The 27,451-nt window shown below is 37.9% G+C and overlaps 1 protein-coding gene across 1 annotated transcript in view; it reads left to right on the plus strand.

Moving 5' to 3' along the window:
* The window catches only part of Dkk2 (dickkopf WNT signaling pathway inhibitor 2), a 100,773-nt gene extending 73,632 nt beyond the window's left edge, over positions 1–27,141 (plus strand). The window contains exons 2-4 of the mRNA XM_004671434.2: positions 20,108–20,258; positions 22,078–22,233; positions 24,910–27,141. Of these exons, the coding sequence (XP_004671491.1) occupies positions 20,108–20,258; positions 22,078–22,233; positions 24,910–25,160 (558 nt within the window). The 3' untranslated portion in view covers positions 25,161–27,141. The remainder of the gene's footprint in view (positions 1–20,107; positions 20,259–22,077; positions 22,234–24,909) is intronic.
* The last annotated feature ends 310 nt before the right edge of the window (positions 27,142–27,451 follow it).

Below are 27,451 nucleotides of genomic sequence, written 5' to 3' on the forward strand. Positions count from 1 at the left end.
ATAATGTAAAGCATACAGTTTGCTTCACAGCCATGTAGATGGCAGTACTTCAAATAATACTCAAAGGAGCCTTCTTACCTTTAATTGTTACATAAACTAACTCATTCAACAGGCAGTTAGTGACTACTGCATTCTAGACATTGTGTCAGAGGATTATTGAAAATGGCCTCCAGCTCTATTCTGGAAACACACATAGTTTGAACATTACCTAGACATGCTACAAGAGATAAGCTCACCTACTTAAGGAAAAGGATCTACCATCAGCAAGGACAATTCTCATCTGCATGCTAATTTTCAAGCTGGCAAAGTGCTCTTATTTAATTAAGCAGGTATGTCCAGGCTTTTGACGTTGTGACATGTCACTGTCCTTTACAAATGTCACCGTGAGACATATGTAGCTGTGAGCCACAAATTCAATATGCCTCATACAAGTTCTTATTTTGGTGGTGATTTAGCCAAAAAAAGAAACTAAAATAAACAACAACAACAACAACAAAAATGCACAAGCATATACTATAAGACTACTTTTTATAAGCTGGCTAATTAAACAAAACCTATAATTTAGAAATTGGGGGGTGAGCCACTCATTAAAGCACAGTGCTCTTCAAAGTGTAGCATTACTTGGGAATTCGTTAGCAATGTGGACTTCTAGGAGCCATTATAGTCTCATTGTTAGAGGCTTGGAGGGGTGAACCTTGCAGTCTATGTCTGGCATATCTACCAGGTGTCTAATGGGGGCTAATGTTTAAGGATCTCTGGCCTGATAATGACCTTAGAATAAGAAGGCCAGGGCTCTGTGTTTACTATCAGCACTTACTATCCATGGACACTTAGTAGCCTGTGAGTAGTTTCCTCACTTGTAAGCTTTAAGTCATGCACGTCTACCAAAACTGCTGATATTGTGGAGTTTATTTTAGAGCAATGAAAATATTTTGGAACGAGTCATAGTGGTTGTACAACTGTATATGCATGAATACATTATTTCTTTCTGAACTATTAAATGGCTAATTGTATTTTATATGAAATTATATTATATATATGTGTGTATATATATATATATATGTGTGTGTGTGTGTGTGTGTGTGTGTGTGTGTGTGTGTGTGTGTGTGTGTGTATGTATATATTTAGAGAGAGAGAGAAAAACTCAATTAATTTTTCCTAATCAGGTTAAGAATGTGTATAAAAGCTCTTTGCCATTCACAAGGTAATGTACAAATGAGTTTAGAAAGTGACTATATTTAGTTTCTTTTGTTTCTTCTGAAGAACAGAGGATTCTATCATTTCAATTAGACAGGCATTTAACATGTATTGTCAAATAATACAGCAATTTAAAGAAAACATTTTTTAATGATTTCAGGCAGTTGTGAGGCTGGGGTGGGAGGAGGGAGGATGGCCCAGGGGATGTAGTCAGTGTTCATGTCATGAGACCTTTGCTTCAAGGCCATTTATGTCCCTAAGTTATTCCAATATTTAAAATCAAGCAAACAAATGACAAAAAAAAAAAACAATTAAAAAGTGAAGGCTCTCTTTTTATACTAAAAAAAAAATTATTATTAAGTCTGATGATATCGATTCTTCTTCCTCCTTGTTTGCACACTCCAAGGTCACAAAGTTCCCATTACCCCATTGATGAGAAGTTCTGGGTATCTCAGTAACCCCCAACCCCCACAGGTGATGGCTCCCTACGGTGCAATGTCTTTGCTGTGCTCTGTGTTGTATAGATCTCTGCAGGGCAGTGACCTTGGTTCAAGCACCTTTGCCTCTACTAAGAATCATAGCATTAGGACTTTAAGAAATGGTCTGTGCATCCCAGTGGTTGGAAGTACATGTTTCCCTCTTGGTTCCTGGGAAGCTTGGTCTTTAGGGATTAAAGAATACATTTGAGAGCACCAATTACTTTATTGTCTCTCTGTCTCTCCCTCAATGTCTTCTTCCCTCTATCCCTTACTCCCTCTCTTTTTCTCTTGATGCTATTGGGGATTGAATTTAGGAGTTTGTTTATGTTCAGTAAGTGCTCTACCACTGAATTATAGTCCTAACCCCCACTTTTCATTTTGTGCCAAGATCTCACTAAGTTTCATCCCAGGTAGTAGGGATTATAGGTGCAATCAGGCCTGGTTTAAAGCCCTGATTATTAAACCTAGTTAAGTCATGTTTATCTCTATGTAATTGATTAGGAAATCGCTACCTTGTGGAAGCTCAGAAGTTTCTTAAAAGAGCAAAGATCTTTCTAGCTTATTGCAGCCCTCTTGAAGGTTGCCTTTCCTTCTCTCCAAGTTAAATATGGGGGCATGTTAGAATTCTGACTCCACTTCCCAGGATGCTTCTCAGGATCTATAGGTAGGATTCAAATGATTTGTGTGTTCCTATTGGTTAATTCTAAAGTTCTGTCTGAATTGCAAAAATTCTTTCATTCTTTCATGAGAATTCCAAACAGACACAGAAGTAGAGACTATCATATATGTGAAACCCTACATACAGATATTGCAGGTCTAGCCATTTTAACTCATGGCTAATCTTGTTACATCCATATTCTCCAGCTCCTTGTTTTCCATGGAGCATATTAAAATAAATTCCAGACATTGCCTTATTTCATCCACAAATATTTCAATTGTTCCTTTAAAAGAAAACAAAATCTTTTAACAGATAGATTAAAATTTTCCATCTAATCAACAATTAATAATAATTCCTTCATGTCATTAATATACATGGAAAGGAATTTTTGAATTTTGACCAGTCTGGAATTCACCAAGGAAAAGGGATTACAATTAAAATCTTCAATTTGTAATAAAAACCAGAGGTCAGTCTGTATTCTTCTATAAAGTAACACACATACCAAAAAAAAAAAAAAATGTCTAGGCAAATTGTGAAATCATTTTGTAAAAGACACATCTGCAAAATATCTGTAGTTTCCAGGAGCCTGTTCTTTTCAGGGTCTCATGGAAATGTGTGCAATCTGCAATGAGGCTCAGTGTCACTGACTGTGGCATCTATTAGCAGGAGGAGACTTTTTGGTGGATGAGATGGAGAATTTCTGAATCCTTGGCCTGACTGAGGTTATATGTAGACTTACTGAACTCTAGTGAAAAAAAAAAATGTGAAAAGCTTGTCCCTACCACACCCAGGTTATGCACCCAGATTCCCAGACAATTTCTGTATTATTTGCAGCTAAAGTCATCCTCAATGAAAACCACACTTCTCAACCATTTGACACATGACTTTGTCTGAGATGGAGCACTGGCTGAGGACTCATCACTGAACCAGCCAGATGGTAGGACATAGGCAAGTTGTTACCCCCATTTGTGTACACACAAGAGTGTTTGTCTCCAAGGGTCCCATTGTACACATGACAATCTAAGACCCATGGGTGCCAAAGTTCTTAGAGCTCTACAAACATGGGTTGGTAGTTTTTGATGAAGGATTGATTTGTTAGTGTTTTAAAATCTCACTATTTTGAAGATAAAAGGATCTATGTACAGTTTGCTGTTAAATAATATTATATAATCAATAACTGGCTGGTTACATCTCTAACTGATTCATTCTGTGTAACTGTTTTGGAAACATCTCATTTTTTACTGGAATGTTCAACTAAAAAGTAGGCCTAGTTTCTTTTTTTTCAAAGCAAATTGTCTAATATTTGCTAATGTTTCCATACAAGGATGACATTCTATCGTTTCTTGGAAGCCTGATTTGCAAGTTGTAAACAGTTTTCAAAGCACCATTAATGAAAGTATAGCTGATTCCCATTGCCGTGGAATGAGAAGTCTTATCTTAAGGGCCCATTCTTGGCTTTTCAAACAATTGTTCTTATAATCCCAGGGAACATTTGATTAGCATCCATTAGTGCTGTGCTCCAGGAGCACGGATGAAATGTGGTGTGCGCACTGTTGTACTTTTGGTCTGTCCTCAGACAGGAGCGTGCTGTAATAAAAAGTCACTCATTTAATCTTAATGTGGAAACAACTTAACTTGTTGGTGTGACTAAAGTTCTGGTGATCTCATTTAAACCCAGGAAATGTTATAGTCAGATGCAATCCATCCTGTCTGATACCTGCTGTGTCCAGGTGTAGCTGTGTTTTTCCTTTTACTATAGAACAAGGAATCTTACACTTCCTTCTCTGTTCTCTGTAGCCAGAATGCATGAGATTCATCCCAGGACTTAACCTTTTCATATGCATGGTCACATTGTAGACATATGGCAAATATGGACCTCAGGAAAGTGATCCTAAGGGACAGAGTTCTCATTTTGTGCCTTTCCCGCAACAAACAGGCTGGTATATTCAAAATATCAAATATAAACTTAAGTTAAGGCAAAGAAATATTTTTTAGGCAAATTTCTGTATGTTCTTAAATTTGGGAGCAGAACCTGAAAAAATGTTCATGTTTCTCTAAAAATCTAGTTAAGGTAGCATAATTTTATGAGAGTTGGGTAGATATAAATAAGAATTATATACAATATTTGAAATGAATTTGGTTCCAAATATAAAAGAACTGTTTTTTTATATCTGGTATAAACTGACATATAAATAAGACAACTAATTTAATAAAGCTGATAAGAATCTTGTTGGCCAACTGAGATGACCCAAAAGGCAACATAGTGCTGAGAAGAAGGGATGGAAGAGTGTCCAGCACTGAAACATCTCACACCCTGCAAGGCTCAGGGTCCATTGTGGAAGATGTGGCAGAAATAATATAAGAGCCAAAGGAAGGGTACCACTCCTTACATGCAACTGTATGGACAGAATTTGGCCTCGATATCCAGGACCTTGCAGTGCCTAGCAATACCTGCACAAGACCCTCAAAATAGGAGAAAAAGATGATGACATCAAATTAAAAGAGACAGTAATGGAGAGAGGGAGGGGATATGACAGAGAGTAGAGTTATGAAGGAGAAAGTGGGGCAGGGGAGGGAAATACCATGGTTTGTTGTCTGTAAGTATGGAAGTTATGCCTGCCTATCTATCTATCTATCTATCTATCTATCTATCTATCTATCTATCTATCTATCTGAATCTTGTTAGACAGCATCTGCTTAGTATTATAATTAGATGTCAAATAAGACTGAGGGTGGTGGCATTCCATGAAATAAACATTTGAAATATGTCCTTTAGTTATGTGCTGGTTAGTATATGACTATGACTGTGGTCTATTAAGATATTGCTTCCTTAATGCCACCAAGATGTTTGAGTCCATATACCACCACAGTACTTAAAGGATGTCATTTTGAGTTCACTTACTGCTCTTTACAATAGCACTTAGTGGTGGCAGGTTACTATCAAAACTATACTATCAGATAGGATCAACAATAACAATTTTTATTGGTAGAGACCATGAAAAGCTTGAAGTGTATTTATGTAGGTTATGTTACTATTTTCCTCACAAGATCCATTATCATGACTTCTTCCTGCCAAATTCTTAAACATTTTCAGAAGACAGTTAGGAGAGAGAACAAAGGAAGTTATTGCTATGGACAACCATTAGGATATTACTGTTGCTTGACAGAGATCATTTATAATACTTATAAATGAAAGGTCCTACTTTTTGCTTTAACTTACATGAAAATAAATCAGCAGAGGAATTAATGTTAAAACTCACAACTGTGAACCTGGTAACTTAATATGGAACCCTTATGCCAAATTACTGTATGAAAAATTTCATACCATCCAACTTCCTTTCTTCTTAACCATGTGCTATGGCCTGGGCTACATAGATATAGGTTTTAAACAGCATGAGTAAAACTTAAGCTGATTTTCAAAAATCAATACCAAAATATCTGCAAAGTCACCTCTCAATTTTCATGCCTTTTCTTTTTATTATTCCTGATTGGTTACTAAATATCTCTGTCTGCTCAGTGCTACAGATCCCAACTCTTAGTGTAGCAAAATCTCGTAAACCCGTAAGTGAACATAGAGGGGGAATGCTAGGGTATTAAGGTATCATTGTAACTTGTATGTGTATGGAGGGAAAAAATGGCATATTTATTCAAAAAAGGAAAAAAAAAACACCATGAAGAACATAAATGAGGAACTCAACAGAGCATGCATGTCCTGGTACACATAAGCTTGAAGTATCAGTGTAAACCTTGAGTAGGACATCCATCTGAACTAGGGGCCAAACCTGGAAGGTTTCACAAAAGTGAAGTGAGTTCATCTGAATGATGAGATAGAACTATGTTGATGATGAAGTGGAAGGAAGAAGTATGCTGTTAACAGAAGCAAACTGTCTCTAAATGCATAATTAAGAGTATGGTTGACAAAAGGATGTGCAAATAGCCCCATATAACTGCAGTGCATAAAACAAAAGCTATAGAGGTGCGTAGGCAATATAAGCATCCTATACCATGCCAAGAACAAAAACGTTTTCTGGCAATCTTATTTGTAAGTTACTTATCTTCTTTGGTTAAAGTGTGCAAACAAAACTATCTTTTTAATTTTTTTTAGGAGAGAGAGAGAAAGAGAGAGGCAGAGAGAGACTGAGAGTGAGAGACAGAATTGAGGTGCCAGGGCCTCAGCCACTGCACTCGAACTCCAGATGCTTGCACTACCTAGTGGGCATGTGCGACCTCGTGCTTGCCTCACCTTTGTGCATATGGCTTACATGGGATCTGGGGAGTCAAACATGGTTCCTTAGGCTTCTTAGACAAGCATCTGAACTGCTAATCCATCTCCCCAGCCCTCAAAACACTTTTTTTTTTTTTTTACAAAGCATATGATTTTGGAATAACCCTGACAAGATGTCTAAATATTTCCCTGGCAATTTAACTAATGATGCTTGTTCTCTTCATTTGCTTGAACTGGATATTGTTCAAAACAGCACTTCAGTTGTATTGAAGCACCTATCTACCTCATTGCTGCTGGAACACTTATTTACATCACTGCGCGTCACTTTCATCCCTGCCTCTCCCCATCTCCCATAGTAAAATCCCATACTTGCTGCATAACTACTAGAATGTGAAGTCAGACATAGAGATGTTATGGAGTCTGAGGCTGACACATCCACTCATATTTACTGATGCACAAGGCCCACAAAGGAAGCAAGAAAAATAAAAGAGGAGCATACTTTTTGCACAGGCAGGAAGAATCAATGGGATGAAAGGAAAGTAACATAAGCCCAGACACATGATTTTCTTTTCATCTGGTAACAAGTATTTTGACCTCTTTTGCATTATTGAGGATGTACTGGTCACCACACCAAAGCAGATGCGCCGGCATGTGGGTGGGTTGGGGGACCAGCATCTTCAGTATGTTCTCTGTGGGATTGCTAACACATTGAGTGTGTCATCACAAGATGTAACATATTTCCAGGGCTGATTTTGAACACTAGAGTTACCAAAACCAAAGCACCCATCATCTGGTGCATTATTTCTTCTTCCAGTTCTCCAGGAAAGCACTTGAACAGAATGTTTTGGTAGAAATCGATGACAATCCCAAGAGTGATGTCTTTATACCATGCTGTTCTCATGATACAGATTTTCTGGTCCCTGTGTGCTAACCTTCCTTCCTTTTTCTACACAGTAAGAATTCAAGTAGGTTCATAGAGGTCAGAGACTGAGAACCATATGTGCATTGAAATATTGATTATATTTTGGAAAAGTATTTGATTTTAATAAATAGCAGGTGTTCAGATTATTTTTATTATCAGAGAATAAAAATAAACATATTCTCCAAGTTCTAGTCATCTTAAAAAATGTCTAAAATAAATGAGGGCCTCGGCTATTGTCAAATTTTGTCTGTCAGAAAGTCAAACAGTCTTCCGTTGGGAGACTTTTACCTTCGTATTACATTGATATGCTGATAGTGATTCAGGCATAGTTTGCCGTGACTTTGGCCACTCAGAAATGGTTAGACTGACAGCGTAAGTGAACTTGGAGTGCTCTTTACATAAATTGCCTTGGGACATCTTGTCTGTCTTATCACCAGAACCATCTAAAGAACTGAGAGCAAAACACAGGAATAGAATGCAGGCCTTTATTTCCATGCTGTATAAGTACCAGTTTAAGATACTTGGAAATTCAAGAATTAAGAATAAGGATGGTCAAAATCCTGATCATATGAGATAATGTTCATTCCATTATCTTACTGACAGACAAGTGGCTTCTTCACAGTTTGGGTCTTGAAGTGTTTCACTCTGTTGCAGGTATCACTGGCATGTAAGTACTGCTACATCTTGAATAGAGGTCTTACAATTCTCTTCATAGGCTTACCTGAGATAGAATCACCAATCATCTCCTTGCCCTAGTTTTTTTTTTTTAATTTTTATTAACATTTTCCATGAATATAAAATATATCCCATGGTAATTCCCTCCCTCCCCACCCCCACACCTTCCCATTTGAAATTCCATTCTCCATCATATTACCTCCCCATTACAATCATTGTAATTACATATGTACAATATCAACCTATTAAGTATCCTCCCCTCTTCCTTTCTCTACCCTTTATGTCTCCTTTTTAACTTACTGGCCTCTGCTACTAAGTATTTTCATTCTCACACAGTGTTTCTTGTGTATGTGTTTGGGGGGGCTGCATATACATATGTACAGAGGTTAGAAGAAACCTTGGTTGTTCTTCCTCAGTCACCAGCACATTCACATACTTTTGTTTTGGAGATAGGGCTACTCACTGGTTTTTAACCCACCAAGTAGACTAGACCATTTGACCAAGGAACAGGTTACCCTGTCTCCCCAGCACTGGCATTTCAAGCATGTGCTACCATGCCTAGCTTTTATTGCATGCATTCTAAGGATCAAATGCAGATTCACATGCTTGCAACTGATGGAGCAATCTCCCTAATTTCTACTCAAAAGATTTCTTATTCAAATAAATCCATGGTGATTGCATTGGAACTTTCTGCAACTCCCTGTGCAATAAGCAAGGAGAAAAATTTTCCCAACCATTGTCTCTCCACCCAGGTGCACCTGGAGAGATAAAAATGCTGTATGTCTTCTTGTTTGCAGCCTCTAAGCTTAAATTGAAAATATTTTATAATTTTCAAAAAATAGTTAACTTAAGGCTTAAAGTAGTTCTTAATAAGTTAAAAGTTCTCTCTCTCACTGAGGTTGATGTTTTGCTGTGCTTTGCCCTCAGTTTTCAACTATAAAAGAGTCTTTCAAATTGTATCTCCTTCCCTCAGCTGTTTCCTCAAAATCAGAATAAAATGTGGCCAGTGGCCACTCAACTTAGTCTGCACTAATTCCTAGAGGAAATGAAAGAGAATTAAACAAGCTTAGAGAATTATTACAATTTGAATGTTCTATGTTAAGAGAAATTGGCCATGGCAATAAACATGAAATCAGGTAGTAATTGTTTTAACAATGCATTGTGGGTGTACATGCACAGTAAATATATACTCCTGAGTGCTATATCAATAGGCATATTATGTTAATAAGATGACATTTATAAAACAATTCAAGAAATATTTAATCATGAACATTTAATTTGGAAGATTTATACCTCTTGCAGGAATCAACAGATGTAGAAAACACAAGTTCTTCCAACTTTATCTAATGGAAATCCATAAGGCTTTAAATTCATAAAAGAAAAAAAAATGCTTTGAAACTTGTCATATTAGTTTTTGAAAAGCACATTGTTTTAGCTAGTTATGCATGAATCTAGTACAATTATAAAATATATTTAAAAGGTTTTTTTCTGCGCTGGAAAAATGGCTTAGTGGTCAAGGTGCTTATCTACAAAGCCAAAGGACACAGGTTGGATTCCCCAGTACCCACCTAAGCCAGGTGGCGTATGAGTCTGGAGTGTGTTTGCAGTTTCTAGAAGCACTGGTGTGCCGATTCTTTCTCTTTCTCTCTCTTTCAAAAAAAAATAAATAAATTATATATATATATGTGTATATAATATATATTAGATAAGCATATATAATATATAATATAACATTTAAAAGGGTTACTTGTAACCTGCCCTAAATTTTCCTTATTCCTCTATTCTAAATAATCTCATTCACCTTCCCATGGGTAAACATTAACATATTCCTGTGGTATATTTCCGGAGATGCTTTGAAACTATGTATATACATATGTATATATAATTACACATACAGGAATATACTATCATGATTTCTAAATCCATGATATTATAAGTAAAAATTTGGTCACTTAAACTCATATAGCATTTTTAAACTAACACTTTACATTTTAAGTATAGACATATTTACTAAACTTTTCCCATTCTATAATCATAAAGGTCTTTTAAAGCAGCAGTTTGAAAGTGTAATTTTCATAGATACATGCGATTTATTATAATGTATTTTTCATTGAGGAAGGAAAAACTGGATGTCACATAAAGAACAGAAAATAATAAAACCATACATCATCTATCTATTATAATTATTATGGAAAAGAACATTGTCTATTTTGTAAAGACCCACAGAATATAAAACACAACGAGGACTGTAGAGCTGTGCATTGCCAATATGACGCAGGTGTGTACCACAGGAGGATATGAAGCAGTACAGACATAACGGGTGTGTTGACAGCTCTGAGTCCACACTGTGTTCTTCCCGAAGCACTGGGGTGTTTGCTATGTGTTACTTTAGTTTTCATATAGCCTTAGGAATTCTCAAGCCCTCCCCTAAGCCCAGTGGCTGAGTACCAGAAGTGAAGATGAACCTTCCTGGAAATAGTTGTTGTCAGTGAGACTCACTTGGACTCAGTTGTTGCTGTAGAAACAATTACTGTGTGGACCCATGCCTGGCTGGAGGCAATACTGAGGCCATATCTTATCTAGATTAGCATCATCTTGTGACACCCACACTAGCTTCATCATTAATCTTTACAACAATCTCTGTAAGCAATGCTTCTCTGTCTTATCTCACTGTTTGTTCACCAGCATAGAATTGATTAAAGGACAGATTCCTAGCATTCAGTCTTATACAGATTTAATCTGTAAGAGAGAAGTCTGTGAATAAGTAGTTTTTAAATAGACTCCATGGACTCTTTGTAATTAAGCAAGTAGGTAAATACTCCTGAAGTTAGGAACACATGTCCATGTATCAAGGGGAAAACTGCAACCCAGAAACTTAGTCTAAAATGACAAAATAAATTAATTGGTGGTGCCATGATTGATACTGAAATATAGCTTTGTAGAGGCATATTAAAATTGTAGTATAGTTCCCAAATTTGTCTCACCAGGTTCCATTACTGAAGATCATGTGTTCAGGCAGATTTGTAAAACTATAGTGATTTCTTTTTTTGTTAAAGAGATAGATAGATCTTTAAATATTTTTATTCATATTTACTTATTTATTTATTTATGAGAGAGACAGAGAGAGATTGGGCACAGCAGGGCCTTTAGACAATGCAAATAAACCCCAGATGTATGCACCTCCTTGTGCATATGGCTTTATATGGCTAATGGGGAATTGAACCAAATCCTTATCTTTCCAGACAGGTGCCTTAACTGCTGAATTATCTCTGTAGCTCAACAGTGAATTTTTTAATGACATTTATTTATTCACAAGTGTGTGTGTGTATGCGTGGTGGAGAGGGACATGCATGGAGGACTTCTTGACTCTGCAAATGAACTCTAGACACATGTGTCACTTTTTGTATCAACCTTTTGGATATTGGGGATTTGAATGTAAGCCCACAAACTTTAACTGCTGAGCCATCTCCCCAGCTCTGAAATTTTTATTTTATAGACAATCAACCCCATATTTAGAAAGAACCATAAATGTGGGGACCTTCTTGCTCTCTTTAGGTTAGAATAACCTTACTCAACCAGCCACAGCATCAAAAAAGTTTTTATAGTTCTAATGGGGGACATAGCAGGCTCTAGCCACTACTGCTAGTGAGTAGAAGTATTTGCTTCTGTATGTTTTAAATGCAGCAAAATTGATTAAAAAAAAAAAAACAGTGAGGAGGAAAGGATTAAAATGCAAAAATAATCAAGGTAAACTCTACCCTTAAATTTCTCTAAGTATCAAGACAGCTCTCCTCAACCTCTCCATGGCCACTAATAGTAATGAGAATAGGGTTGCTTTCAAAGTAGACAGTTTTTCAGAATCTCCTTTCTGCATAATAATGACCTACAGAGAACGGGGTGGAGCAACCAAAGTTTGATAGGACAAGGCTTTTGATTTCCTAGAATTAACCACCCCTTGGAATGAAAGTAAGGTTTTCTAAGAGAATTAGAAAAGCTACAGTACCCCCTCAAAGGTAGTCATCATTCCCACTTTATTCCAGTGTTAGTAGATAGTCTCATGATTCTGAACTTTTGTGTTAAATTTTCTCACTACTTTATCATTAAAACAAATGAATGTATGTCATATGTTCTGAAAGGTGTCCCATGGGGTGTACAGCAGCAGCTTTTCAGTCAGTTCAGTTTCCCTATCCACAGTGTGCATGGTTCTTAAAATTGTCCAAGAATACACCTAAGTTCACAACTCTTTTGCTACCTGTGGGTGAAAAAAATAGGTAAAACTCTCATACCCAAATCTTTATAGTCTGCATTAGCCAGAAGAACAAAATAATTGGAATTCTGATCTTTTGTTGTTTTGTTTTATTGAGACAGGAATTCATATAGCCAAGATTGTCCTTTAACTCCTGATCATCCTGACCCTGCCTTCCATGTGCTGGGATTACAGGTATATGCTACCATGCCAGGCGGGACGTCTAAGTCTAATGAATTTATGCTTGAATATTTTTCCTAGTAAACTCTTGCCTTACCCTCACATTTTAAGTGATATTGTTCTCCATTGGAATTGAATGATAACTTATATACTGATAACCTATATACTTCAATATATAACTGAACTCAAACAACACTAATTTTTAAAGGAAAATGTTTTCGGATAAATATTTTGTGATTAATTTGAGGAACACAATGCTGTCATCAATATGGTAGTTAAAAACTACTTTATTGCACTATTTCAAATTACTGTGAACTTCATCATGTTTAACATTATACAGCGTATTTAATAAAGCAAACTTAAATACATACTGACAAACTTTAGATGTCAAATATATAAGAGCATATACATTTCTTTTTAAAATTATCTTTGTGACAATAGGTAAAGCATTTACAGGGCTCTGACCCAGTGGTCATAAGCCTCAGGATCATAACTGGTATTCAGTAACAAAAGGCTGAATCACTACCTATGGAATGCTGAGTGAAGGCTCAAACAGGTACAGTAAGGAACCTGACACTGCTCACTCTGAACATCCATCAGAAAATAGCTGAACATTTTTCCCTCACCTTGAATGCAGTTCACTTGTGACTTGATGTCCATGAAACTTCAAAGATCTTACTTCTTCGAGGTAATGGTAACAAGGGAGGAGAGACATGCCTGTGGCCGGCAGTGGACAATGTAAACAGCCAGCCTCAAGTCCATGCAATCCCCATGGTAGCAACTATATCCTTTAATTTTGAAATGCACACCTTAAGAATGGGGATCCATTGTAGAAGAGGGGGTGGAAAGGTTGTGAGAGCCGCAGAGTGGGTAGGAGTACCCCGAGGCATGGCTGCCTGGCTACCTGGCAGGGACTGGCTGTGGCCTTCATGACCTCTCATCATCATTCTACTGCAAAAAGCCCTGAGGAAATAGGAGCAGGGGTAAGGGCATAAAAGAGAAAAACATGCTATATATAAAAATAACTTAAGGGCTGGAGAGATGGCTTAGCGGTTAAGCGCTTGCCTGTGAAGCCTAAGGACCCCCGTTCGAGGCTCGGTTCCCCAGGTCCCACGTTAGCCAGATGCACAAGGGGGCGCACGCGTCTGGAGTTCGTTTGCAGAGGCTGGAAGCCCTGGCGTGCCCATTCTCTCTCTCTCCCTCTATCTGTCTTTCTCTCTGTGTCTGTCGCACCCAAATAAATAAAAAAATTTAAAAAAATAACTTAAAAAATAAGAAAGAACAGGGTTCCTGCATGTTCACTGAAACTATACAGCAATCATGTGGAGCATTATGACAAGGAAAATTAATCTTCTCTCCAAGGAGTTCAGTTCAGCCCATCTGATCTGGGTTCCCAGATGGAATTGCCAGCACTGCTGTGCTCTGTGTTCTGGTCCCAAATCCTTAAGATACGTTCCTCTCCATAGGCCTCTGCTGTTACTCCCTCCATCAACTCAAATGTTTTTCATTCCCACAGCTGGGTTGTCCCCTGAAGGCTTTCTTCTGCCTGCCCAGTTGATGATGTTTTTCTGGCTCCAGCTAACTTCCGAGATTGTTACAAACAGTGCTTGAGGGGACAAACGATTGTCCGGATTAAAACAACAACAAAACTAGGTCGGTCTTGCAAGAGTCCGGATGGGTGGCCACACCACATGAGCGCTGTGTGATGTTGCTCCCTTCATGTTTCACCCCTTCTCCTCATTAAACAGGAACAACATCATTATTTTGAGAACTTGGGAGTTAAACTAAGGTATTAGTTGTAGCCAAAGGTCCATCCAGTGGCCAGTGTGGCAGAGATACCTGAAATATTTTTCCTTTATTTTTTTAAGTTAACAACACTTTATTTCTTCTACCATTTTTTACTAACATGTGCAGCGTACCAGTCACTGTTCTAGCCGCTAGGAATATAAGAAGGAACAAATGGCTCTTTTTCTTAGTAAACATTTTCCCACTCTTCACGAACTGTTTAGGGGGGAATCTTCTGTCCTCCAAGCTGCTGGTGGTTCCTTTCTCTTCTGTGTCCTATGGTGCTTTTACAGACCTCTGTTACAGCCCCGAGTTGTCAAGACTGTTCTGTCTATGTGCCTGTTGCAGTCAGGTTTGTGTTGCTGGTAGAAATCACCCAACCAAGACAACCTATGGGAAAAAGAGGTTTATTTTGGCTTACAGACTCAAGGAGAAGCTCCATGATGGCAGGGGAAAATGATGGCATAAGCAGAGGATGGACATCACCTTCTGGCCCACATAAGGTGGACAATAGGAACAGGAGAGTGTGCCAAACACTGGCAAGGGAGAAACTGGCTATAACACCCATAAGACCCCCAACAATATAATGCCTCCAGGAGGCTTTAATTCCTAAATCTCCATCAGCTGGGAACCTAGCACTCAGAACAGCTAAGTTTATGGAGTACACCTGAATCAAACCACCACAATTCCTTATTTTATCATTCCTAGAGATTGGACATTTATCTGTGTTTGAAGAGATGAACACATTTTTTAAGTAAGAATAAATTAAATCCTAAATGTAAGCCTGAGTTAATAGGTCCTTTCTCCATGCAGTTTTGAGAATTGGGGAAATAAAGGCTCAATTAGTTCAAATAAGGTGGAGCACCTACATGTCATTCTACTTTGCTCCTTTGAATACTATTTAACTATCATTATTCACAGTGGGATGCTGCTTATAATCCTAGTTTATGTGGAGTTTAAATGGATGTAAAACTGATGTCAAGAAACGGAATGTGTAAAAAGTCTTGCTGTTTTATTAGTGTTTTCCACCAATGTTCTGTCTTTCCAACAGCTGCAGCAGGACATGCTGCTGGTATTAGAATGATATCTGGCCAAGTTTATTTTTCTGATCTCTGTATTGGACTCAGAGATTGCCAGTACATCACCATGTCTATGTGTGTGCTAAGCCATCGTATGACAAGCTTAGTCATGACATCTTACAGTGAGGCCTAAAGCCAGAAAAAGTCACAACAGCCTCACTCCCCACCCCTGAGCAGACTATGTATTTTCAGAAGTTACTTAAGGGTGCCTCATTTCATTGCTAAAATTGTAATTGATGATTCCAAGCAAACACAGCAAAAAATGGATTAAAATCCTTTATACCACAAAGGAATGCTGATGACTGATTGACTTGGTTTTCAAGCTGTGTCCAATGTGTGCGCTTTCTCTCTAGTTTGTGCCGTGGCTGTGAGGAGCACTAGTACTGCTGTTTGTGGAAAACACAATCTAGACCAGAAGGGAGCTGGGCCAATGCCTTTGCTTTTCCTCCTGATCCTAGACAGCTCTCATGCATTCTTAGTTTATGGCTAAATTCCTGCTATTATTAGATATCTCAAATTAATTTATTTCCTAATTGCTCCTGAGGCTTGATAATGAAGGGTTCTGGATACCACAATATCAAATTTCTGATCAATTGTAGGAATTTTTAATAGGGATAGAGATAAGGTCACTCCTCAAATCTTTCACTTGATCATCATTGTCCTGCAAAGACTATCCCTGGCACTTGTGCACCAAAAGAAAGCTATCTAGTCTCTTCTGCTAAAGTCCAAGTAAACAATAGCACATGATACACCGTTATTAATTTCTATATTCAAAACTTATCAGCCTCTTTTCACCTATAATGTAAGTACCAAGTAAGCATATCATTTATTTCTTTAAATAGAAACTTTGAGTAAGGTTCTCAAACTCACTTTTTGTTTTTCATGGGGCTATGATGTGGGAACAAGTATCAGCCTTTGGAGACCAAAGTAAATGGGAAATAAAGATTTATTTTATCTTCAAGTTTCCAAATGGCAGTTTAATTGCTGTATATAACTCCCACCCACCTTCCATTCATTGCCATGGCCATCACTTTTCCAGGGTCTCCCATAGTCACTGTCAAGTAAGTTCCTGCCTCTCTGCCTTTTTCCATGCTGTCCTCCTGTGACACCATTTCCAGACACTTTGAAGGGATTTATATAGAAACACACACACACACACACACACACACACACACACACACACACACGAAAGTAAGAGGGCTTATAGCTCAGTGGTAATGCATTTAAGTGCTAAATGGCAAGCTGTAGAGCCCTCATATTTGTGTTGAAATACTTGTTTAAAATACTGTACTAAAAAATTTCCAGGCATGGTGGCACACACCTTTAATCCCAGCACTCAGAAGGCAGAGGTAGGAGGATCACCATGAGTTCAAGGCCACCCTGAGACTACATAGAGAATTCCAGGTCAGCCTGAACTAAAGTGAGACCCTACCTCGAAAAACCAAAAAAAAAAAAAAAAAAAAAACTTTACTGAAAAATAATGTATCAATGCTAAAAGCATGTGAATTGCTTTTAATAGAATAGAGACATATTTCCTCCCGTTTTGTGTATAATTGCTGATGGTTATGCCAAAAGAGCTTCATGGCTAAGTAAATTTGTGTTGGGGTCACTGATTTTAGAAGACATGCCTCCAGATATCATTTTCTTTCTCTCAATCTGGGTTTATTCAATTTATTTAATTTTTCCTTAAAAATACAAATGGTTTGCATTTCAATTATTAGAATTTATTTTAACTTTCCAAAATATTCCTTCTAGGATTTATATCCTGGCATTCAGTTCCATGTACAAGAACACATATTAATAACCTTTACTATTTGAAACAAATCATAAATTCTGTACTGTGTCATTCCTACTTCAAATTGAAGGCATCATTAAACTACATATCCATCAACATAATTTGTTTCAGACAAAATGAGCTCCTTAAAATAATAATTATGAGAATTTTACTGTGCTCCCATTCAAAATAAGGATTACTGTGTATTCCACTTTTTCTAATGTCATCTGCACAAATTGTCATTTCAATATTTTCAATTTTCCATTAACTGAGAATGGGGAATTGATGAGAGCTTTCCACAATTTTCTACATAAATAAAATTCTTTTTATCATTCTAGACATTCTAGGGATAGAAACAAGTTTTCTATATTCAGAATATCTAGAGGACTTGTTCTTTGAGTTGTAAATAGCACATGATGTTTTAGGATGCACATGTTTATTTCTGTTGAAAGAAGATGTCCTATTTTTTTTTTTTTAAGGAAGGAAAGAAGCTTGTAAGACATCAAATGCTTCTTGCAAAACAGTTTGATGAAATAAATGTAAATGAATCAGAAACATGTGAATTGTGTTTCAGTTAAAATTAATAGGCTTAAATATGAAGGGGGTAAAATGCTTGGGGGAAAGAGTGTGGCAAGGCGGGAAGTGACATTTGTTTTGTTTTCATCAGTTTGGGGTTCTTGAAAAATAGCCTACTACTTTGACTTCAGCTTCATTCAGATTCTCCAGAGCCCAGTTGTGGCAATGCAAAGTGGGACAGTAATATGCAAATGCGTCTGATAGATCATTATCTGGATCCCAGTCATATACATTAAACAGTGCCACTGTGAAATCCTTTGACATCACTTTCAATGTGAAGTTAGTAGTTTTTCAATATAATTCTTCTTCTAGAGTAAATGAGACATTTATAATGATGTGAAATATATTGTTTTCCTCAGACACACATAAACGTCATCTTTACTTCCTCTTTTTAATTGATGATGATCAGACAAATGCAAAACACCTGGAGCTAAATGTGTATATACACAGGACCAGCATGGTGAGAAGCAATGTGGGAAGAAGTAGACAGTGGAAGAGTGAGAGAAGGAAAGAGATTAAAAAAAAAAAAAGCAATGTATCCTAGACCTGACTAATTATTTTAGATTCAAAGATATTTTACATAGTTTCAAACTCATGTTATTCATGGAATCAGAGCTTTTAATAAAAACATTTTTGTATTTTAAGTAAAATTTATGTATTGCCCTAAAAATAAGAAAAACAAAATTGACCTAAAAAATGCTCACTGAGTATGGTGGTACATATTTCTAATTATAGCTCTTGAGAGGCAGAGACAGGAGGGTCACCACAATTCAAGGCCAGTTTGGTCTACACAGTGAGATCCAGGCTGGCCAGTGTTACATAGCAGGAAGACTTTGTCTCAAAAAGAAATAAAAAGAGGGAGGGAGGGAGGGAGGGAAATGAAGGAAAGAAAAGAAGAAGAGAGGGAGGGAGGAAGGGAGGAAGGAAGGGAGGAAGGAAAGAAGGAGGGAGGGAGGGAAGGCAGGCAGGCAGGCAAAATAGAAAAGTAAATGATGAAGAAAAGTAACACAAGACTTAGAAATAAGTATTCTTGCTTCAAAATATGGTTTGAGGGTGACCTCTCGATCTCTATAAACATATTAAATGTTTCAAAACTTCCAAGAGGCAAGTTGTACACAATTAGAATATATATTTTTACTTTTATTTTCTGAATAGTAACTGAGCCGCTGAAGTAGCTTTTAGAATTTACCCCTTGAGGGAGAAATATCTCAGCAGTCTTTTCGGAACACACTGAAAGCTTTGCTTCAGGGCTGTGTGTGGAGAGCCCTCTGGCCTCCTGAGAGCAGCTTGGATAATTAATCCAGTGTCTCTAGGTATCTCCACCATTATGGGGCTTAGTGTGAGTAGCTAGAATCAAGACACTGCTTCTTATTTATTGGTGCCAGGCAGTTCATTTATCTTCGAGAAGAGTTTCTCCTTACTTTTCACAGGCAGGGATAGTGAGGACTTGCTCTTAAAATTATTTTCTCCATAACTGGGCAGGAGATGTTTTAACTCCTGGCTCAGCTCTTTAACATCCTTCAGTAGCCTATGGGAAACGGTCCTGTCGAAGACTGTTGCGTGTGTTCGTGTGTTCAAGGGGGGCCCACACAACAACTTGCCTGGTCAAAAAATACCAAAAAACAAAATAAAACAAAAACAACCCTCATTCAGAAGTTGAGTCAATGAAAACAGACAATAGACGAGGAGTGTCAACGTCATCTTTGTCGCCATCAAAACTCAGTCCTGGGCTGGAGAGATGGCTTCCTGAGCCGGTCTGCAGGTACCAGAAACCACCAGTTTGACTCTCCGGCTCCCACAGAAGTGCTCGGTGTGGCCACGTGAACCTGTAACCGCAGTCCTGCATAGAGGAGAAAAGATGAGGAAATCTCTGGGTCTCTCAAAAACAGCAATTAAGATATCACTAGTAAACTCCAGCTCAAACAAGAAAGGACAGAAGAGCAAAGACACCCCAAGATGTTGCTCTGCCCAGCACAGAGGGGCGATTCCCCGCCCCCTTCAGGCCAGAGTAGGGCACTGCAAGGTCCGATATACATGCATGCCCCCAAGATCAAATGCATGACCCAAGCTCTCTCTCTCTCACCCACTCACACATCCACACCCCCCCCACTCACACTGCATACAAACAGACCAAAAAAAATCCCAAAACCCTTTATGTGTAAAGTCTTCAGTTAAGCATCATCTTGATGGAGGACTGCTATTCACCACATTACTTGGTGGTGTAATACTTTAAGGCTGGGCACTTGTGACTCCGTTTTCCTCTAACAGGACCTCACCCTTTGCTTTCCGCGCTCTTTCCATTCTTTGACAGGCCTATCCTTGCAGCAGTGATAAGGAATGTGAAGTTGGAAGATACTGCCACAGTCCCCACCAAGGGCCATCAGCCTGCATGGTGTGCCGGAGGAAAAAGAAGCGATGCCACAGGGATGGCATGTGTTGCCCTGGTACCCGCTGTAATAATGGTAAGGAATTCCTCTAAGCATTCGTGGGCCTATTTCTTTTGCACAAGCTTGTTTTGAAAGTTAGTTTAACTTCTCCCTACTCAGACTCCTCAAGCTTAATTCACCTTTTAAGATTGGGGAGGCTTGAATCATAGTTTATGTAGTAGGAGATCAACTGGTTCACCCCCACCCCCAAAGCTTAGTTTTTAGCATCTCTGACCAGTCTGAAGACTTTACTCTGCATTGATCAAACATATTGCAAGGATGAGCATTGCTTCAAATTGCTAGTGATCTGTTCTGCTAAACACAAGCGAATACATGCAAAAGATCCAAATGGGCTGGAGGGATTGTTTAGTGATTAAGGCACTTGTCTGCAAAGCTAGAGGACCCAGATTCAATTCTTCAGGTCCCATGTAAGCCAGATGTGCAAGGTGGCACAGGCATCTGGAGTATTTTGCAGTTGGCTGGAGGCCTTGATGTGCCCATTCTGTCTCTCTCATAAATAAATAAATATCTACATCAATGTCAAAAATATCCAAATAAAGGGGCCTACAAAACTACATTACTTTTGTCATGTATTCAAGATGTCCTGGGGCACTCACATCTGGTGAGAAGGTGACTGGTTCTTCCAAGTACACAAAAAGAATTCTATCTTCCAGCCTGGCTGTGTCCACCAACAGTTCTTTTGTAGGTAAACATTCATTCAGCATTAATTATGAAATGAAGACTCATAAGTAACTCATGAAGAAAATATTGAGTAATTAGAGAAGATACTTAGAAATACAAGTTCAGACATACATAACGACATAATCAGGCTTATAGCTGCTGTGACCTCTAGGCATAAAACTGCCATGAGTACCTTGGAGAGAAGGGGAGGGAAGGAGACTTCACACTATTAGAGAAGTGTACAATGCAGATTAAGATTGCATTGTTCAACAAAAATATAAAAAAAATTAGGGGCAGGAGAGATATCTTAGTAGTCAAGGCTCTTGCCCATAGAGCCTAATGACCCAGAATCTGCATAAGCCAGATGTGCACAAGGTGACACCTGCACACAAGGTCATGCATGCACACAAGGTCATGCATGCACACAAGATGTGTCTGGAGTTCGATTACTGTGGCAAGAGGCCTTGGCATGCCAATACTCTTTCTCTCTCTCTCTCTCTCATAAATAAAATAAATAAAAATATTACATCTGAAGAGCTTGCCTGAAAAGTCAAATGACCTGGGTTCAATTTCCTAGTACCCACATAAACCAGATACACAAAGTGGTACATGCATCTGGAAACCGACTTCAGTGCTAAAGGCTCTGGTGCACCCATTCTCTCTCTCTTTCTCTCTCTCTCTGTCTGTGTATATGTATGTGGTGTATGTATGTGTTATCTCTCTGCTTGTGAATAAATGAATATAATACTTAAAATTAAAAAAAAAATAAACTGGATCCTGAAGGTGGATGCTTGTCAGATAACTTTAAAATGCAATAACTAACCCTGATCATTTACTACATCACTGTGTTAAGTACTTCACATTTTAATTATGATAACTCAGTTAAATTTAATTCTGTCTTTGTTGTTTTGTTGTTGTTGGCCCAAGGCCACTTGTTTCTGAAAGAAACAAAATTGAGATCACGGTAGCTGGCTTCAGAGCCAAAATGTGCTATATTCAATACCCAAGTATATTCATTTAAATAAGTATGTGAATGAATGAATGAAGGAATGAATACACAGAAAGATGGGTACATGTTGGGCAAAAACAGATAAGTGTATTTATTCCTCACACCAGAATGAATAGCCTAGTTTACAGAGTTAAGCTGCTTTAACTGTTTACACCATCATTCCAGGCATCTGCATCCCAGTCACTGAGAGCATCCTGACCCCTCACATCCCTGCGCTGGATGGCACTCGGCATAGAGACCGAAATCACGGCCATTATTCAAACCATGACTTGGGATGGCAGAATCTAGGAAGACCACACACCAAGATGTCTCATATAAAAGGTAGGACTACTTATACATTTATGTTTGTGCTTAAATAAAAGCTAAAATTATTACAAAGATACTTCAGTGGAAAAATGTAAACAAAATTTGATAAATTTTAATTTTGAGAATGTTAGAGTTTTTGACAAATTCCAAATTATAAGAAAACATATGTTGCCGGAGAGGTGGTAGGCTGACCCACCATGACATCTCTATACAGCCCTTTCTTTTCACACTAAATTTAGAAGAAATTTTGTATGCTGACATGTCTGTAACTTACATATCAAGGGTAATTTATCTTGAAAATAAATGAGAAAATTCTTGCAGCCATATTATTAAATTTCCAAGGCTTTTAGTCATTTTCTCACTTTTACAGAATCAGAAATTTTATTTCATGGAAAAACCACATGCTATGCTATTCATAAACCAACCTATTAGAATAATTGGTTTGTGGTGAGATTACATATGACCATGCAATTCCCCCTCTTTGTATGAAAATACTCAAAACTCAATCACTAAGAACTAAATTGAAAAGCATGAAATTTTTGAAGCCTGATCATTGCAGCCATCTCATAGTAAAATCTGAAAGCACAAAACACCTTTAGATTTAAAGGAAGTTTTCCTCAAGTTTGTCTATGAGGTATTCCTCTTTCCAGATGCATGTGAATAAGTGACTTGTATTTAAAAGAGTTTTGTAATATTGACCCTCCCATTCTTGGAAATTTATAAATGATGGCTGTGAGAAGTCCTGATGCAAAACCCTGGTTCACTTTCGAGCATGATATTGGCATAGCTTGTCTGACCATAGAGCTCTTTCCCTACCCTTTCCTTCTTCAGCAGAGCCAGTCTCCTGGAGAAGCTCCAAACCACTGGTCTAGCCTGAACTACTAGTGGTCCTGAGGATAGTGCTAAAACACGGACAAATAGTTCTTTAGCTGTATTTGTCTCTACTTACCAAAGTCCTAAATTTTTTCCATAAACCTCCTATTTCTTTTCCACCATATGTAATTGTCATTACATGAGATCTCTTTTTATTCCAACAGATATCTATATCATAATGCACTACAAAAATCTACTAATCACTTCTATCATTAGCAAGGCAATCTTATGTTGGATGACTAGTTAGTTGTGTTCAAATCTCACAATGGAATTAGCTACATCTGGGGTAATTTAAAAAAATCCCTTCAGGCCAGGATCCAGCACATTATGGCCTGTGAGCTTAATCAGGGTCACCACCAGATTTTTAAATAATGTTTTATAGGAACACAGGCTTATGCTTTCATCTGGGCCTTATGTATGGCTGTATTTTTTTTTTTTGTCTTATTTGTTTCTGTTTGCAGTACAACAGAACTGGGGAGCAGCGACAGACCATTTAGCCCCTTAACTCTAATATATTTGCAATATGGCATTAGCAGAAAACTTTAATAATCCTGTGTTGGTAAGGAATGCATATCGACCCATCCACAATATGTAGGGGCTATTTGGGGGACTTGATCCTTTTATAGCTAAAATACTCAGTTTTGTATTTGCATCTATTTTTAACAGATTCTTGGTTGATCCCGAGCCTGTTGGCCTTCAGATAAATTGGCTGCCTGCTCTGTGCTGTAATCTCTTTCACAGTTTTTTATAGACTATATTTTCTCTGCTCTGCCAGATGCTTTTGGCTGAGTTTAACCAGCGTATTCTCTTGACTCCCACTGCCTCAGTTGGTGTTTCTGGCAGGGCTGCTTAGCTCATGCCAGGTGGGCCCGTTAGGTTTCTAGTCCTGGCTAGTGAATCCGGCCACTTTCGGTCCTCCAGCTTAAATGTGGTAATGGCTTACTGTAGCTGATTACCTTCTGGTGCTTCTTAATTCATACATTGCCTGTGTGACCACTTGTCCACAGAAATAACTTCTGATGTGAATACTCTGAGCTTTTGTGTTCCCACTTGTATTCTAACTGACATATGATGGTAGGAAGTCTCTGAGAATTTCAGCCTTCTCCTTTCAATCAGAGCTTTGTTGAGATAAAATTTCTGATAAAATGTCATATTAGTTGGTGTAAAATTACCCTTTCAATTTTTTTATTATTCGTGTGTGTGTACATACATGTACATACGTGCACATACATCACAGTGCATGTGTGATGTGTGGAGGTCAGAGAACAATTTCCAGTTGTTTTATCCTCTCTTTCTTTTGAAGACAGGGTGTCCTTTGTTGTTTTTTCCCCTGTGTGCTTGCCAGTCTAGGTGGCCCATGAACTTCTGGGTTCCCTGGCCGGGCTTCCTATTGCCATAGGCACAATGAGATTGTAGACCCTTGCACCACTTTGTCTCTGGCTTTACATGGGTGCTGGGGAATTGAACTCAGGTCCACAGGTTTTAAACAAGCAACTTTAGCCACTGAACAATCTCCCCAGCCCAACCTTTTAATTTGTTTTTTATTTTTTTACATTTACCTCATGGAAAAAATGATCGAGAAAATACTTAAAAACACCTAGTAAGGAAAAGGTGAATCATAGTCCTGGCTACTCACTGAGCTTCATATTCGGGTGGAGATAGTTGAGACAATAGCAGATTTATATGACTAAAGAGAGAGAGAGACAATGGATACCAATCCAAGGCTTTTCGTTGCAAACGGCAACATTTTGGAAGACAGTAAAAGTGAATGTGCTCCTTAAGTGTCATGCCATACCCTTTTGGTCCTGTTTCCTACAGGGCATGAAGGAGATCCCTGCCTGCGATCATCAGACTGTATGGAAGGGTTTTGCTGTGCTCGTCACTTCTGGACCAAAATCTGCAAACCAGTGCTCCATCAGGGGGAGGTCTGTACCAAACAGCGCAAGAAGGGTTCACACGGGCTGGAAATTTTTCAGCGGTGTGACTGTGCAAAGGGACTGTCCTGCAAAGTATGGAAAGATGCCACCTATTCTTCCAAAGCCAGACTCCATGTGTGTCAGAAAATCTGATAAGCACTGGGGAATGTCATCACTAGCAGACTGTGAATTTGTGTATTTAATGCATTATGGCATGGTGGAAAATAAGGTTTGGAATACAGAAGAATGGAGACTATGATGAGATACGGAGCACAGAAAGGGAGAAATGAAAGGAGAGTTGAATGGATTAGGATGGGTGACAACTGAAGCACAGCCAGTGTTTCCATTATGCAACTTGTTTATGTAAATACTGTACACATTTGTGAAAATGCTATCAGCAAGAGAAAGCCCACAGTGGAAATTACTGATAAATATCATGTGACTTTGCAAGAGTTGAGGTTGTGCTGGAGGAGACATTTCCTTTACATTCTGACGATCTATAAAATGACCTAGAAGCCATATTTCTATGCAAAGTTATAATTTAACAAAACACTACCACCTTACCTTGACATAAGATAATCTCTAAAACATGAAAAGAGTTGATAAGTAGGAATTGAAAATGTTGCATAATTCTCATGCATTATGGAATGACTTCTTAATTTGGAAATCTACTTTTATTGGTCAATAATAGACAAGGTAAAAAGAAGACTCAATATTTTCCAAATAATTTCAAGATAGTGACAGGTCTTTTAGTCATTAGGAAAAACAAACAAACAATTCTTCTTAAGCTGCTCATTGAAATTATTTTTTCAAAAATTTAAATCACCTGCAATTCATGCAGACTGATATAAGATAAAAATAGACTCTAGATTCTGAAGGAATGGCATTCCACTGTGACTCTTAATGAGGTTCCTACCTAAACTACATTTACAAATGGGAACTAGTGTAATATATGCACAGGGAAGAATTTTCACAAAGATGTATAAATCATATGGAAAAATAGAGCTAATGGAAAAATCTAAGTTTTAAAAGCTTTGACATACCCTATGCTTCATAGTATGAGACTGGTAAACACATTTCTTTCTGCCTATCTCAAATAAAGTAGAGTGAGACTTGAGTGGCATCTGTACTACATGAAAGCACAGAAAAGAAATGGTGAAAATTTTGTCAGTTGTCCAGGCTTTGACACGATTAAGGTCACATGTCTGAAACAGAGGCCAACTTTTTATCTTTGACACCAGAGGCTGACAACCTAAGAGAAAACTCTCAGTGGGTTTTACTGCCATAATATTTACAATGCAGATGAGTTCAGTATAAGGCAACTTGCCATTTCTACCCTCAAAATATTTATGTTCTATTTTTGAGGTTGTAAAATAATCTTAATGCAAGGAGGTATTGTAAAATACACTCTTAAAGCAGGTGGTGTAGGAGAGTCCATTGACCTCCCTAAACTTCTGATTGATGGCACCATCCACTTTTTCTGTACTAAACTCTCTCTGCAAATGGGTATTTTATTGCCTAAGATATAGTTTCTGTTTCTGCAGCCACTGAGGTTTAAAATGTAATAACTTTCAAGGCCTACATATTGCTAATATATAAAATCCACACATTCTAAATTCATTGAAACCACTTTACTACTTTGTGACTTAAGTCAGTTCTGAATATGATGTCTAGAGACTAAAAGGTAAGGAAACTTCTCATCGTATTGTTACTTTATGCTTTTAACAGACCCAAGTCACTCCTTTTAATTTACATAAATCCCACCAACAATCTCAAATTCTAATTCTCCCAGTAGAAATGTGGAAAAATTTCAGTTTCCCACACCAATTTACCAGGATGATTCAGATCTATAGGTTCTGAACATGTCTGCTAAAACAAAAATCATAGGATAACTTATCCAAGAGCCAAATTTTGTGCAAACAGGCTGTGTAAGCTTGGTGACATGAAAATGGGACATTTCAGTTAAACATTTCCTATATAGCAGTTACATTTACAATCTGGTTTCCATATTATTTCCCTTATATTCAGCCTTTCAAAATTATTATTTGAAGTAATTTATTTACAGGAAGTGTTAATGAGATGTATTTTCTTATAGAGATATTTCTTACAGAAAGCTTTGTAGCAGAATATATTTGCAGCTGTTGACTGTAATGTATAATAAGATAAAATATATTAAATTTTTCTCTTTCAAAAAATTGAATTAAAAATTCCTTGTGTTTTGCTTGTGGGAAAAATGTTGATGGACTCATCAGTTCCAGAGTTCCATTGGTCTGGAGTCACAGCCTGAGTAGGAATCATCTGGATGTCAGTACCATGGAATGATCTAGCTTGCTATTACTGAGGCTGCTCACTACAGTACAGGACATCTATGATTTGTGTTTTTCATAAAATTAAAGCAAAGCAGCCCCACTTGTGATTCCCCTGCATTTATTCATTCACCTTCA

The sequence above is a fragment of the Jaculus jaculus genome, chromosome 2, assembly GCF_020740685.1.
Source record: "Jaculus jaculus isolate mJacJac1 chromosome 2, mJacJac1.mat.Y.cur, whole genome shotgun sequence".
Lineage (NCBI taxonomy): Eukaryota > Metazoa > Chordata > Mammalia > Rodentia > Dipodidae > Jaculus > Jaculus jaculus.